The 17,337-nt window shown below is 25.8% G+C and overlaps 1 protein-coding gene and 1 non-coding gene across 2 annotated transcripts; one reads left to right on the top strand and one right to left on the bottom strand.

Annotated features, from left to right (window-relative positions):
• Positions 1 to 7,809: 7,809 nt before the first annotated feature.
• Positions 7,810 to 8,973, bottom strand: LOC124924158 (mannan endo-1,4-beta-mannosidase 7-like). The gene is made up of 4 exons (XM_047464234.1): positions 8,638 to 8,973; positions 8,340 to 8,534; positions 8,028 to 8,150; positions 7,810 to 7,950 (listed from the first exon to the last, which is right to left on the bottom strand). Exons 1-4 carry the CDS (start codon positions 8,971 to 8,973, stop codon positions 7,810 to 7,812), a joined length of 795 nt encoding a protein of 264 aa, XP_047320190.1.
• A 7,666-nt stretch (positions 8,974 to 16,639) lies between these two features.
• Positions 16,640 to 16,723, top strand: TRNAL-CAA. Its single transcript has one exon. It is a non-coding gene; the product is annotated as a tRNA-Leu (tRNA).
• The last annotated feature ends 614 nt before the right edge of the window (positions 16,724 to 17,337 follow it).

Raw genomic sequence — 17,337 nt, 5'->3', positions numbered from 1 at the left:
ATTTTTAACTTTTGTTTTTTTAAGTAAGTTCCAATCAAACAAAATACTAAAAATATAAAAAATTAAATAAAAATTAAAAACACTAACAAATTTTTAAGCCGCAATATAAACAAGCTAGAGTAATGTACCTGGATGGTTCTACTATCGTAGTTTGAGTTTTGATTGAAATGAAATATTAAAAAAAACAAAACAAACAAATTTTAATCCAAAGATACACCCAAAGTAAAACAATGGAATGGTTAAAAAATCAACATTATAAACAAACAAGAGCATAAATGTACATGGATGGTTCTACTATCTTAGTTTGAGTTTTGATTGAAATGATAGACTAGAAAATAAAACAAATACTAATAAAGCTCAAGTCAAATACCTAAACAATGACACATCAATGAATGATTCTATCGCTATGATGCCAAGCTATATAATATATAAATGTTAGGATGGCCGAGTGGTCTAATGTGTTAGACTTAAGGTCTAGTCCACTAATGTGGTTTGGGTTCAAACCCCACTTTTGACAATTTAATATTTCTTTTTAATTTAAGTTTTAATCACACTAAACAAATTTCTAACAATTATTATTTTTAACTTTTAACATTTTTTAATTTAAGTTCTACTCAAACAAAATAAAAAACTTTAGTCAAAGATATACAACAAGTAAAACAATAATAAAAACAACCATATAAATAAGAGCATCTTCTACCATCGTAGAATTGGATTAATTTTGGTATAATTCATACTCTTTAACCATCAACTAATGATTAGAGATTTTGAAAATTTGAGGATTTGCTCTAAAAAAATTTACTGTTTATAACTTTAATTTTAAATTCATTTCGAAATAAAAACATGATAGGCTAATTTGACATTGAAAAGTTGATGCCTTATATGTGTGACACACGTGGAAGATTAAGTATGGATCTTCTCTAATTACTAAGCACTCTAAGCTAGTTAGACATATAATATTACTAATTATGAAATATTACTTTAGAATTATAATACAAGTATCATTTTATTTTATTTTAACCAGTATGTAGCCCGGGCGTTTGCACGATTAATGATATAAAAATCGTGGAAAAAAAAATTCGAATAAAGTTTTTTATTTTATTTTTAACCGTTTTAAGTTTATAGGCGGGTCAAGCCATAATCCGATCAAAGTATTCATTTACTCTCATATATATATATTCAAATAAACCACAACTCTCGATCCGAACATTTTGAAAATTAAGCATCATTATATATATATATATATATATATATATATATATATATATATATATATATATATATATATATATATATATATATATATATATATATATATATATATATATATATATTGTAGACACCACATTTTTACACCCTAGATACTTAATAAAAAAACCCGACCCGAAATAATACTCATATTTCTTTATTGAACCGGGAAAATAAAAATAGAAACACCTCGTGGAAAACCGACCCAAAAAAGCTTAAAAGATAACGATCCAAATGTCGAATTTTATAACGACTCTGTTTTTCCAACTCGTGACACGTTCATGTTGTACATTTTGAAAAATCTTGAATTTTGAGTGTAATATTACTATTTGCAAATTTGTGCAGAAATTACTCGAAAAGAGGGAAAACAAGAGAACGGGTCAACCCGAGTCAACCAGCCAACCGACGAGTCAATCTAGGGCAAAGAGGGATCAAGCACGTGTCAAGAAGAAGTGGAAAAGAGTAGACTGGTCTTCTAAAATGAGAAAATCGGATTATTTGAAAAGTGAGTTATTTGAAAATGGAATTATTGGAAAAGAAAATCAAGAATCCTTAAGTTTGAAGTGTTGGAATTATTTCCAATATTTGGGTACATATATTATTTAATAATTGTATATTAGTTGTTATCATAATAAATATTAAAACTCAATTAAAGTGATCTATTAAAGTATAAAAGTTATGGGCTTATTTAGACATCTATAATAAATATGGGGACATATTTGTGTAGAAGCAAAAATACCATTTATTATTTCGTTGATAGACCGAATAATAAATGAGTATATTAGGGCTAGGTCCCCAACCCATATAGATAACCTACCTATTTTGTTTCTCTCATCAACAAAAATGTTTATGTTCATCTCTCAAGAATACTCATGAGGGCTATCAATATAGGGTTGAAAGACTTAAACCCCACCCAAATCAGTCATTCTGATCCAGGTCCAGATCCAGAACAAGAAGATCCACATTCCGATTCAGATCCAGAACAAGAAGATCGGAGATCAATAAAAGATCAAGAAGAAGAGAATAATGAAGAATGACTTAATGAACCGTTCTTCAATCCAGATTCAAGTACGTTTCCGCAATTACAGTTTATCTCAATTTATCGACATAGAGTACTAAAGAATATAGAACTAAAGAATAAAGATTTAGATTAAAGATTCTAACAAGTGGTATCAAAGCTTCTCTATGTCGATCTATTGAGATTTAAGTTTATAAGAATTTTTTTAGAATATGAGCAGACATTTATATATATATATATATATATATATATTTATATATATATATATATTTATTTATTTATATATATATATATATATATATTTATATATATATATATATATATATTCTTGATCTAATTTAGCTAGAACAGTTAATGATAGAATGAATTAATAAATAGTAATAACAATATTTGATTATTTGATGTATATATTGATCTAAATTTTTGGATTAAATTAAAATAAAGAAAAGACATCAAGTATCTAAATAATTTTAGATATTCATTTTAATGAACATATTTTGTTTAAAGAATTATGATTAAAGAATGGTTCACATTCTCTAATTATATATAATAAATGAATATCTAATTAATTAGAAAGATAAAGAAGTTAAAATAAAGAATCGATGCATATGTTATAAAGAAAGATATCAAATATTGAAAAGAATTTGTTAAAGAATATTTGTTAAAGCGAGTTTAGAAGCAAGTTAAAGATATACATGAACACATTATATATATATATAATTAATGTATATATTTTACAATTCAAAGATTTTAGTTATATATATATATATATATATATATATATAATTATGTGCATAGAAGAGTCAAATACTAAGGATATACTTACCTAATTAATTATAGGTGATATAAATGTATACTTTTTTTTTATATTACTCAATAACATTAACATGGATATGGATTAAATTAATTAAGGAAATTTGAATTTTAGAATAATAATTTATTATTATTCTAATTATATAATTATGTAAGGAATTAAGGAATTCAATTTTATTTAGAATAATAGTTAATTATTATAATTAATTTAAGGAATTTAAGGAATTATAATAATAATATTATTATTTTAATTAGTTAAAGATTGAAGTGATATTTATTCCGGAAATAATTGTTAATGTATTAATACATTTATATACAATTAAGAATAAAGTAAAATATAGTATGAAATTCTAGAATTTTAATATATATATATATATATATATATATAGGTTATGATTTGAGAATTAAGTAAAGAAAAATATATTTTTATATTTACTTAACTTATTTATAATATTTTATAAGTATTGATTAGCATATTAAAAATTAAATATTAGAATATATTTAATGAATTAATTTAAAAAAAAATAGATAAATACAAATATTTATTTATGACTTAATTAATGTACTAAGGTTTATATGAATATATTCGGAAATTAAGAAAAAAAAGTCAAGAATAAAGAGAGAAAGAAAATAAAGTAATATTATTATTTTATTATTAATATTAGTTTAATAAATAAAAATTATCAATAACTTATTTACAAGTATTAAGTTATTTATTAAGAATTAAGAAAATTAATTAACCTAATAATTGATAAATTTAGAATTTTAGCGTAATTATTATCTATATGTAATTGATTATTTCATTATATTTTTATTATTATATTTGTATGAATAATCAATCATGTTATATTACATATTCGGTATATTTCGAAAGTATTTGGTTGATGAGTAAAATCACAATTATTTGTTTTGTGTTACACGCATATGGAATTTATGCGATTTTGATACATAAAACAATATTCGAATTTTTAGTATTAATAACATATTCAAAATTTGGTACACTTTTAGGCCCACTTAAATTTATAAATATGTGGTTGTTAATCGGCCCAAAGGAAGATTAATAATTGGTCGGATTACAAATTTAAATACAAATTATTAATTTTTAAAACATATTTGTTTTATAAGATTAAGACGGTTGTGTTTGTAACTATGCGCTTATTAATCGAACAAAAGAAAGTTTAATAATTGGTTGAGTTACACACTTAAAGTATGTACATAAGTTATTAATTTATTAAATCAATTAATTGAAACAACATCCTATCAAAGTAGGCTCTCTTGTGTAGGTTAATATGTTTTATAAATTAAGAAGGTAGTGTGTATGTAATTCATGCGGTTATTTAATCGGCCCAAAGGAAGATAAATAATTGGTCAGAATAACATTATGCACATGTGGTAATAAATATGTAACAATTATTTAGTGTGCCATGTGAATAATTGGACTATCCAAAGATAACCAATTGTTTGACAGGACTTATTATTAATATTTGATTACTACAAAAGAGTACCATTTGTAAGTTGATATTTAATGTCCAAAGACTAAATATTAATGTTGCGTTTGGTACCTTATGATGAGATGTACCATTATTTTGAATTTATGTGATTATTAAAATTTTGTGAGTATGGTTGGTTGTTCATTTGTTTTGTTATCTAATTAAGTTAACACTTCTGCTTATACAGATTTTTTTCTTATCAACATCTTAAGTTCATTTTATATGATGAAGTTTTTTTTTAAGGCGTATCTAGAATTTGTTATTTTTTTTTAAGAATTATATCTAAAAGGGTTAAAATTGCTAAGGTTATTATTAGAATAAAGATTTCATAAGAAATACACCATATGTTTTATTTTGTTTCAAAATTAAATGCATTAAAGTTTCTCATGCATTTAATTTGGATTTTATTATTTACACTTAAGTTAATTGATGTGAATTGCAGTTTCTTAAAATGAAACTTAGTCTCTATATGAACTCACATCATATTGTGTGTAAGAAAATAAAAGATTGAAACAAAATTAACATAAATAATTTTAAATTAGAAAATAACTTAAAAGATAATAAAGAAACGAAATTGTAAGAATTGCAGATGTTGCACCTAAAAGAAATTACTAAAAAAGTGGTGCATAAAAGAATACATATTATAGTTTTTTTTTTAGTTTTTGTTTGTTTGTTCTAAAAGTAATTTAACTTTAGTATTCATACACATTTGATGGTAAACTTCATTATTACTATCTAAAGTAAATGTGTTGATGTACGGTTGAGTTAGTTGTTAAAAGTCAATTGATGGTGAAAGAAACATCGGTGTGGGCATTGACAATTCATATTAAAGATGAAGAAATAAAGAACTACTTTAGATACTTTTATTTGGTAACAAACATTTATGGAATATCTTCATGTAATTGATTCATTTGAAGGAAGAGTTAAGAATTACAACTTATATATGGAATAAAGATTCAACTAAAACAACTAGTGAATTCTTTTAGGGTTGTCCAGTTAAGGTCAGGCCTTATAAGTCTAAAGAAAATAAACTAGACTAAAGAATTTCTAGATGTTAATTATTGGATATTTTGAAAGATCTAGAGACAAATTTAGTCTCATAAGTACTTCAAGATTAGCCTTGAAAATAAATATATACATAAAACTCCTTAAACAAGAGTCTAATGTATGTTCTAGATTATATGAATCAAGAAATTAAGTACATTTATGATGTTGGACAAATACTTGAAAAATCCTGGTTTGGATCATTAAGAAAGCAACCAAACAACTAATGTGATATTTTAATAACAAAACATTACTTACTCATATAGTGAAATCGAATCGGATAGAGATCATTTGGTATTTTGATTCGAATTTTGTTGGATACCAAAACAGTCGGAAATTCGTGCCACATACTTTTAGTTTAATTATTAGTTTAAAGAATTAATTCTTGTAAGAGTGTTAAGCATGCACTAAAATTATTTCGACATGATGGCATAATTTAATAGGTGTTTTGTGGCATCCAATTAAAAAATCTGACTGCAAAGTTTTATCACGGGATTGCAAATTATGAATGATATAGAAAGACCACTAAAGATATTACGTGACAATAATTGACAGTTCTTTTAATTTAAGAGTAATATGAGTTCGACTAAGTCAAACTATTTGAAAAATAAAGATTCAGAATGTTACTTATCTGTTGAGCATATTTGGACAAACTCTAAAATTACGGATCAGTTCTCTAAATATTTGCTATCCGAGGTCTTTCATGAACATATTGTTCATATGGATATTACATATTTAGATGATATATAGTTTTAGTGAGAGTTTGTATTGTGATGCTTGTATAGATATAATTTGGAATTTATGTGCACATTAAAGAATCAGTTTTTAAAGAAATTAAAGATTTAGTTTTTAAAAAATTAAGATTATAAAGTTATTTAGATTGATCTCTATAAAGAATAAAGAAGGATCAGTTGGTATTAGACAATTTAAAGATCACACTACATGTTAATCCACACTACACACCAGGGCCGGCCTAGGGATAAGCTCAGCAAGCCGATGGGCTAGGGCAGACCCGTCCCCTGGGCAGCCAATGATTCTAAAAAAAATTAGACTGTAACTGTTTTATACATTTCCTTAGCCTGTAACGAGTTTTTTTTTTATCTTTTCTTTTTCTTTTACATTTATCTTTTCTCTCTCTATAATTTTAATACTATCTAATTTATATATTTGCACGCATCAGCATAAATCTTTTTCTTTTATATTATTTTTCATAATTTCCTAATTTAATAGACATCTTATAAATTCTATAAATTCCTTATATTTACTTATAAATTGAATAGAGTATATTTTAATTTTATTAATTTTATTTTTAATTTCTGAATTAGTTTTCAATTTTATTAAAGAATTTTCTAATTTAAAATATACTTTAATCTTTTATTATAGTTATATGATTTTGATTTTTTGAAAATTAAGTATTTAGGTTAAATATTACTATGTTAGTAAAATAGTAGTTAATATGTTATTGTTAATAATTAATGTTAGTATAATAATATGGTAGTTTTGTAACTACTTAGCATCAATATAAGAAAATTGGGAATTTATTTTTAAAATACTTAATGTGAAATATTTGTATTTGATAATTATCTCAATTGTAGATAATATCTAATTCTTAAAATAATAAAGAAACTATGTTTAGTTTTACAAAATCAATTATGTTAGCATGTTAGAGTAGTAAACTTGGTAAATAATGTTAGTTTATATTTATGTTAAATTTTGAGTTTGGAAATTAGGATTTAGGAATTATGTATTTATGTTAAATATAAATAATGTCATAACATGACTAATTTCTCATTGTTGTCATTTACAAATTGAGTATGTTACCTCACTTTTGTAAAAAAAAAAAACAAAACAATTATGTTAACTTATTAGGCTAATAAATTTAGTAATTAATATGATAGTTATTAGATTTTAGAAATTAGAATTTAGAATTATGTTATATAAAAATAATTATATAACTCATAACATTTTTGTTAAATTGTTATTTATTATCTGTTATAAAAAAAATCAATTATTTTAATATAGGTATTTTATGAGTAACGACGAAGAATAAAAATCAAAATAGAGTAAGGTATTTTAAAACAAACTTTTGGATCTTATAATAGAAGAAATAAACATAATGCAATGAAAAAGTCACTATGGACTCGATTTCTAAACTATTCATTGAAAAAATAAAATTGTATCCTTCATGTTCGATTCTTAAATATGAAGACATAAGTAATTAGGGTTATTTTGTTGCCTTCCAGCATGTGAGGATCCATAGAAACCTTCCATTCCAGCAGCTACCATATGGTTGTTGTCCATGGATTTCACATATGCAGCCATTTCTTTAATCCATGACTGTATAAAATATTTATTAATTTGGTTGTTCAAAAATTTTACAAACTAAAAATATAGTTTCTTAAAAAGTGATTAACCTGAATAGTAGCTCCAGTTTTATCAGAATAAAATCTAGGTTCATTAATAAGTTCCCACGCCATTATGGTAAGATCATTTTTGTAAATAACTCCAGTGATCGTATTTTTTCTATTCATCACTTTCTGCACAAAAACAATACAACTTATTTAATACAAATTGAAACTCATCGTGTCTTTAATCTCTTGGTCAAGATTATTGTGAATTTATCCTGTAACTTCATTATTTTGTGTGACTCGGGCTTAATACCGAGGTGAGTAACACAACTTCTTAGTGAGAATCGAATATTAAGAAAAGAATAATGATTAATTCACCTTGACATGATTCTTATACATCTCCTTTACAACAACATTGGTATAGAAACCTTCTTCAGATTCAATCTTCTGCCCTTTACTCCTGCCCCATTCAACATATTGTTTTTTTCCTCCAAAATCTTTAAAATTGTTACCAAAACACAGTATAACCTTCATCCCATACTTTCTAGCTTCAGATACAGCAAAATCCAACCCCTTACAAAAAAGAATCATTATCAATTATTATAAATGTGTTCGATTCCACTCGGAGCGCTTTGATTGAGAGCGGCTAGTTCTCCATTATAATAGTTATGATTACCTGAAAAACGGATTCATCATAAATACCGGGAGATTTCTGAAGGGTTCTGTAACCGGCGCCGTCGTTGAAAGCCCAAGTTCTGACAATGGAGAGGCCATGTTTTCCGGCGTCGGCATAGGCGGCGGTGACTTTATATCTTTCAGATGGGTCGGTGCCGGTGTACATTAACCAATAGGCATTGAACCCATTTGCATAAAATGGTTTTCCATTAAATTGTACTCCTTTTGTTCTAATGAATTGATTAGAATTAGTCTCTTTAATTTCTGCCCTAATCTGATTCTTTTGATTTATTATCAGAATTATGGAAAACAGTAGTAATAATGGGTTCCAATTCATCATATTTCTTTCTCAAGTGACAGGTTTAAAAGGGGAAGAAGGAATGTGACTCTAAATACTAGATTTTTGTTAGATTAAATTAAGAGATGAGGCTGTATTAATTGTCAAAGTATTTGATTAGTTATTAATTTAGGATATGATTGAAATTAATTTTTTTAATCAATTTAAATTTCACTTCATCAGATTACTAAATATATATATATATATATATATATATATATATATATATATATATATATATATAAATGATGTTTAATTTTAAAATGTTTAAATTATCGGATCGAAAATTTTGGTTAATTTTTATATATATAGTGGCGGACCTACAAGGGGGTCGGGTCTCCCCAACCTTAAAATTATTTGTTTTTATATATATATATATTTGACAAATAACTCTTAGTCCAGTTGGTTTTGTAACTAAACGTTCGAATCCCGGGCAACCCACTCTCTTCTCATATAAAAATCTTATGTTTAGAAACTCATATTTTCTTTTTTGCAATCTACTTTATTTATTTACAAACAAACCTGGTAGGTCTAAACTGAAAAGGTGATCAAACCTTGGTCTCACCTTTAATTTATTTATTATATTTTAAAATATAATTTATCTATAAATTAATTCATAATTATATTATTTTAAATATAATTTTATTAAAATAATTATTATTAATATTTTATTTTATATTAACAATATTTTGTAATATACAAATATTTATAATAATACATAAATTTTAATTAATATATAAATAAAGTATAAAAAATTATATATAAAATAATGTAAATCATATAATAATATTATTTATTTTAAAATTATATTTATATAATAATTATACATTACAATATAATTAATAATACAAATTAAGGATAAAATATAAAAATTAAAATAATAATAGTGTTTTATATTTCTTAATTTTAAACTATTTCAAAAATTTATAAGAAAATATTAATTAATATTAATAAACAAATTAAAATAGTTAAATTGGTTTTGTTCGGTATTTAAATAAAGAATTTGATATATTATTTTTATAAGCATATATTCTATAATCGTAATCTCGAGTGTTTATTCACTTGATAATATATGTTTATCACGTTTTTGTATTTTGTTCTTATTTATATCTTTTGTTTTTTTATATTCTCATAAAACTAGGCTGAAATCTTAAATTAAATTTTCATATTTTTTTATGAGGAATGATAAACTCAACGAAATATTAGCGAAAGCAAAACCACGAATCCTACGTGGCTTTGCCACGTGGGTAGGAGAGAGACAAAAAATAAAATAAATTGAAACGTTTCATTTCCCCCAAAACCAAAACTCTCTTTCTCTCTTTTTCTCTTTCGTTTCATTTCCCCTAAACCCACCAGCGATTCTCTTCTTTAATTTTTATCGACTTCACTTTCGATCGATCAAAATGGTAAGTCTTCTTCTGTTTATCTATTGTTCGTTATCTTCCGTTTATCTTATGTTTCATACTTCTTCTTGTCTTCAGGCTGGTGCAGGTGCAGGTTCATCATCTGGCAAAACAACATCAACTCCAAGGTAAAACACCATGTATTCATCTTTTTATAATTGAATCTATTTAGCATTGATGGTTTAGTGCATGGGATTAGGGTTAAGATGATTAGGGTTTAGATGATTGGTTTATGGTTTAGAATTTAGCGATTATGGTTTAACTGTATTTTGGGTTTAGTTGCAGAAACAATTTCAATTGTGTTGTAAAAAATAGTCATTTTGGTCATGAAACCAGCTTTTCTAGTTCCGAAACAGGCATTTCTGGTCCCGAAACAGGCATTTCTGGTCCCGAAACAGGCATTTTTGGTCCCGAAATAGGCATTTATGGTCCCGAAACATGCATTTATGGTCCAGAAACATGCATTTTTAGTCCCGAAATTAGCTTTTCTAGTCCTGAAATCAGCATTTCTTGTCCCGAAACTAGCATTTCTGGTCCTGAAATAGCCATTTCTGGTCCCGAAACAGGCATTTCTGGTCCCAAAACCGGCATTTTAGGGTCATTTTTTGTTCTGAAATTACCATTTTGTGGTGATTTTGAGCCCAAAATGGTTATTTCGGACCCCAAAATAGTTATTTCAGACCTCGAAATGGTTTCTATACGATCTTTTATGGCTATTTTATTTCTTTTTAAAACCAATAATCTTATTGTAATGTTAATTTGATTTGTAGGTCATGTATGAAAATCTAGATCTTCTTATTGATTAAGTTAATGAAGAAATGAGATTATTTGAGATCTCTCGAAATGTATAATAGATTGTATTTTAAATATGCTATAAAGGATAAATTGTAACATTGTAAATAGATTGTATTTTAAATGTTCTAGTATAACAACATTGTTTCAATTATTTTTGATTTTCTAGTATTCATTATAATGTTTCAGATTAAAAAATATTAAAAAATGTGTTTCTACATAGCATAAATCAAACAAATATATTTTTTTTAAACAATTCTAAATAATCCTACAGCAAACAAGTCTTTATAAAAAAAACTGATGAGTTTTCAATTAATGTGTATTGAAGCTAAATTAACGTGTTTTCAGGGGAGTACGCGTTGACGCTTCTTCATATCACATTCTTTTTCATAAAGATTGTTTTTTTCTTTACTCTCCATTAATGGACTTCTTATGATCTCTATAACGAGCAACGACATTTTTATCCATATGATTCATTATTAATTCATTTGTATTATAGATTTTGTGTAGAAAAAAAAAGCAATGAATAGACAATTAAGTTTACTGAAATTCTTTGAGCAAAAATTATATATATATATATATATATATGCGCTTGTTCTTTACAATAAATCAACAACACAACTCAAATGTAATATATTTTTCAGAACTTTCCAATAGATCATTGTTGTTCTTCACTGTTTACGCCGGGGAAATGACAGTTAACTACAAAGAAATGAAACAGTCATAAAAGTTCTTATAGAAACCATTTCGGGGCCCGAAATCACCCCATAAAATTTGGAACTAGAAATCACCCCGAAATGCTGGTTTCAGGATTAAAAATAGTAGTTTCGGGACCAGAAATGCTGGTTTCGGGGACCAAAAATAGTAGTTCCGGGACTCTTTTTTACAACCCTAATCCAAATCGATTCAGTAGCTAAAATAGAATATTGATATCCAAATCTTTTACAACCCTAATCTAAATTGATTCAGCAGCTAAAGCATAAACGTTAAACATAAATATTGATATGACAATCATTTCGAACGGAAGATAAACGAAGGAAAGAAAAAAGACTTACCATTTCGATCGATCGAAAGAGAAGAAGTCGATGAAACGTTTCAGTAAGAGCGATAGTGTGTTGGGTTTTGGAAAAATAAAACGAAAGATAAAGAGAGAGATGTCGTGAGGGTTTTGGTTTTGGAGAAAAATGAAACGTTTCATAAACGAAAAAAGTCTTACCATTTCGATTGATCGGAAAAGAAGTCGATGAAAATAAAAGAAGAGAATCGCCGGTGGGTTTAAGAAAAATGAAACAAAAGAGAAAGAGAGCGAATGAAACAAAAGAGAGAGAAAGAATAGAGTTTTGGTTTTGGAGGGAAATGGAAATTTTCAATTTAATTATTTTTTTACTCTCTCTTCTACCCACGTGGCAGGCCACATAGGATTCGTGGCTTAGCTTTCGTGGGAATTTCGTTGAGAATATCATTTCTCTTTTTTTATATAGTTAGTTTTTTATGAATTTGTTTTTGTGTTGCATTTGATGAAAAAAATATTGGGAATTACAAGTGAGTTATCACTTTGTCTACAAAGAACTATTTCAAAAATTTATAAGAAAATATAAATTAATACTAATAAACAAATTAAAATAGTTAAATTTGTTTTTGTTCGGTATTTAAATAAATAATTTGATATATTATTTTTATAGGCATTAATATTCTATAATCGTAATCTCGAGTGTCTTTTCACTTGATAATATATGTTTATCACGTTTTTGTATTTTTGTTCTTATTTATATCTTTTATTTTTTTTTATATTCTCATAAAACTATGCTGAAATCTATTAAATTAGATTTTCATTTTTTTTTTATATAGTTAGTTTTTTATAAATTTGTTTTTGTGTTGCATTTGATGAAAAAATTATTGGGAATTACAAGTGAGTTATCACTTTGCCTACAAAGAGGAGATTAAAATATAGTTCAAGCCATGTCATTGATTGCGAGTTCGGAAAATCAATTACAAAAATTTAGAGAAGATGGATGGCATGATATTTTGGACCAAGTTAACAGTTTTTGTCAATTACACTCGATCTCAATACTTGATATGAATGAGCATATGATAATTGATAGCAATAGTATGCGAAGAGAAAAAGGGGAACTCATTACTAATCTTCATCATTATCGTATGGAAATCTTTTGCAGGTATAATAAATATTATTTATTATCTATTAATAGTTATTATTTATTATTTATTATCTATTATCTATTAATAGTTATTATTTATTATTTAATGCTAGGTTGTTGACTTGATTATGCAAGAAATGAATAATCGTTTTTCAGAAGTTAATACAGAATTACTTGGTTGCATATCATGTCTTCATCCTAGAAATTCATTCTCCAAATTTGATATTCGTAAACTAATTTGTTTTGCCAAACTTTATTCCGAAGATTTCACAGGCAGTGATTATTTATTTTTGGAACAACAACTTCAGGCTTACTTATTTAATTTGCGGGATGATTCTCAATTTTCTTCAATTGAATACTTGGGAATTTTTGTTCAGAAATTGGTTGCAACAGAAAAAACATATAGTTTTTCCATTGGTTTATCGATTAATAGAGTTGGCTTTAGTTTTACCAGTTGCAACTACATCCGTTGAAAGAGTTTTTTCTGCAATGGAGACTGATTTGCGTAATTGAATGGGAGATGAATGGATGAATGATAGTTTAGTTGTATATGTTGAGAAATATATTTTCTCAACAATTGAAAATGAGCCAATATTGCAATATTTTCAACAAATGGAATCTCGTAGAATAAATTTGTCTTCTTTTGTACCGACTCATGGACAAAAATAATTTAGTAATTGTGTTTATTAGTATTTTGTAATTGTGTTTGTTAGTATTTTTATGTAATTACCAAGTAAAATTTTAATTAGAAAATGAATTTATTTGATCGCCAAAAAAATTCTACGATAATATGTATTTGGCCCCCCAAAAAAAAAATTTGAGTCCGCCACTATATATATGGGTCGAATTATGGTTTGACCCGCACATAAACTTAAAACTGTTAAAAATAAAATTAAAAATGTTATACGTATATATTAAAACTTAAAAAATAAAAAAAAAAAACAAGTACAACTCTTTAACTATAGGCTAATAAGACTTTAATTTTTAACTAATTATTTTATATATATATAACGATATGTATAAATATGAATATAAATAACTAGTAATCAATTCATACACAAATTTTATAAATGTAAATAAGTCATTTGATATGATTTATATATTACTAACATTTTTTTAGTTATTATAATACTATTATTTATTCAATCAACTTAATATGATAATTTTTAAATTTTACATATTATTAAAAATAAAATAAAAATGCTTAAATTTGAAATAATAAATATTATTTTAACTTAATATTAAAGTAAGTTATTTAAATAATATAATAATATGTTGATTAATTATACATTGATAGTCCTTATTTCTATAAATCAGTTTTGGTGTACAACTAGGATAAACGTTTAGTCATAATATGTAACCTTTAAAATTTAATATATTATTATTATTAAATTTAATTTTAAATTATTATTTGTTATGAATTTCATTAGTTATTTGCATATTTTGTTAAGTATTTTAAACTTTTATTATTATTAATGATTAAGTTTAACACTTATCTATTTCAATAAAAATAAAACAAGTCTGGTTTTTTCACTTAGTTTTTATAATTTTTTTGAAGGTTATAAATTAATTTTTATGAATTATTTAAATTAAATCACTGAAATATATTTAAATTTGTAATAAAAAAAGTAAATATATTAATTAAATAATTTCATAATTAATTAAGTACTTTTTATTGGCAGTTATTTCATACAAAATATTTTAATATATTAATTAATTAGTTAATTAAGTAATTTGATATTGAATTAATTATTTTATACACAGTTATAAATGTAAAACAACTCTATAAAATAACTCTAAGGTACTCAAAAAGTAATCATAATCTATTGAAGAACCTTAATTAATCTCGTCTAAGTCAAGAAAACAACACTATAAAAAGGTACTATGTCTTCAACGAATTATCCATAAAAGCTCAACGAACCAAATTATCCATAAAAACACAACGAAATTGAAGGCCCATTGTTTATCCAAATCGGCCATAGTCGTCAACTCGATTTAGACGTCCCAACAAACCGCTAAGTATACTGTATATCTAAGGACGGACCCAGGATTTGGCGATGAGGTGGGCTTCAAAAAAATTTAGGGTGGGCTAAAATAAAAAACGAGAAAATTTTGGATACAACGGTTACATAAATTTAAGTTTTACTATTTTTTAATAATTAAATAAACAAAATAGTAAATTCTATTGAATTTTTTTTAAAAATTAGGGATAATGTTACGTTTTTAACTTAAAAAAAAATTATGGGATGAGCTTCAGTCCACTCAAGCCCCTACAAGATCCGTCCCGGTGTATATCCGACATAAACCAATCAACATTGGAAATATTTCATAACATAATCTTTGCATATATATCGTGAGGATGCCTCAATGGATCACGTTCCAACCGAATTATGAGATTTTAGTATTTGATTAAAAAATAATATAAAAATTAACCAGAATATAGCGGGTTCAACTCCAATTTCTTGAATTTTTTTCATCCTTATTAAAAACTTAAGTGGTATCATATTCAAATCTAACCCTAATAGTTTTCACATATAATCATTTAAGTGGCCTCATAATTGAATGTTAAACATTATTCATTGAAGTTAAGTTATAAGAAAACAAAAATGGGGAAAACGTAAATTTTATGCACAAGAATGAAGATATCAAATTTATTCATTAAGTCATGAGATTCTATCAATGTATACAAACTTTATGTATAAAACTTGACCAAAACAAATGTCAAATTTATTCGATTTCTCCGAAATCTTGAACGACGTTAAATTTTTTGCTATGGACAGCTTGTCTCCTTGAATGCTTTCGATTTATCAGACAACATTAATCTCTGATCTCCGATCCCCCTGAAGAAATGTGCTCCTTGAAGGAGTTAGTCGTATTGAATGAATACACGAAAAACAAAACAAACACTAATAAAAAAATTAAGTGAGAGAAACACAACCCAAGCAAAACAATGAATTGATCTACACAAAAACATACACAATAATAAAACAATGTTATAAATAAGAGCATAAATGTACATGGATGGTTCTACCATTGTGATTTGCGTTTTTATTTAGCGGAAGTAGAAAACGTCTATTGTGGGGATCCTTTGTTAGAAAAATAATCAATTATAAAACTTGATTAAAACCTAAATTATTGTCAAACAAAAGTACACAAAAACAGAACAAACACTAAAAAAAAACTTGAGTCAAATAGAAAAACAATGACGACAACAATATATGGTTCTATCACCGTGAAGGTTTTGAATGAGAATGAAAGACGACTATTGTTTGGGATCCCGTACTAGAAAACATTCGACTATTCAACAACTAACATGTCAGGATGGCCGAGTGGTCTAAGGCGCCAGACTCAAGTTCTGGTCCACTAACGTGGGCGTGGGTTCAAACCCCACTTTTGACAATTATAATTTTAAACTTTTAACATTTTTTAATTTAAGTTCTACTCAAACAAAATACACAGAAATACAAAACAAACACTAATAACAAAAATTTAAGTGAGAGATACACACCAAGTAAAACAATGAATTGATCTAGCGTCATTGACAAAAACATATACAATAATATTGATTGGAGGTGGAAAACGTCTATTGTGGAGATCCCCTATTAAAAAATAATCGACTATAAAACTTGATTAAAACCTAAATTATTGTCAAACAAAAGTACACAAAAACAGAACAAAGACTAAAAAAACTTGAGTCAAATAGCAAAACAATGACGACAACAATATATGGTTCTATCACGTGAAGGTTTTGAATGAGAATGAAAGACGACTATTGTTTGGGATTCCGTACTAGAAAACAATCGACTATTCAGCACCAAACATGTTAGGATGGTCGAGTGGTCTAAGGCGTTAGACTCAAGTTCTGGTCCACTAACGTGGGTGTGGGTTTAATCCCCACTTCTGACAATTATATTTTTATCTTTTAACATTTTTAATTTAAGTTCTACTCAAACAAAATACACGAAAATACAAAATAAACACTAATAACAAAAATTTAAGTGAGAGATACACAC

This window comes from Impatiens glandulifera, chromosome 2 (genome assembly GCF_907164915.1).
Source record: "Impatiens glandulifera chromosome 2, dImpGla2.1, whole genome shotgun sequence".
NCBI lineage: Eukaryota > Viridiplantae > Streptophyta > Magnoliopsida > Ericales > Balsaminaceae > Impatiens > Impatiens glandulifera.
The sequence above is the reverse complement of the archived record's forward strand: the minus strand, read 5'-3'. Positions and strand labels throughout refer to the sequence as shown.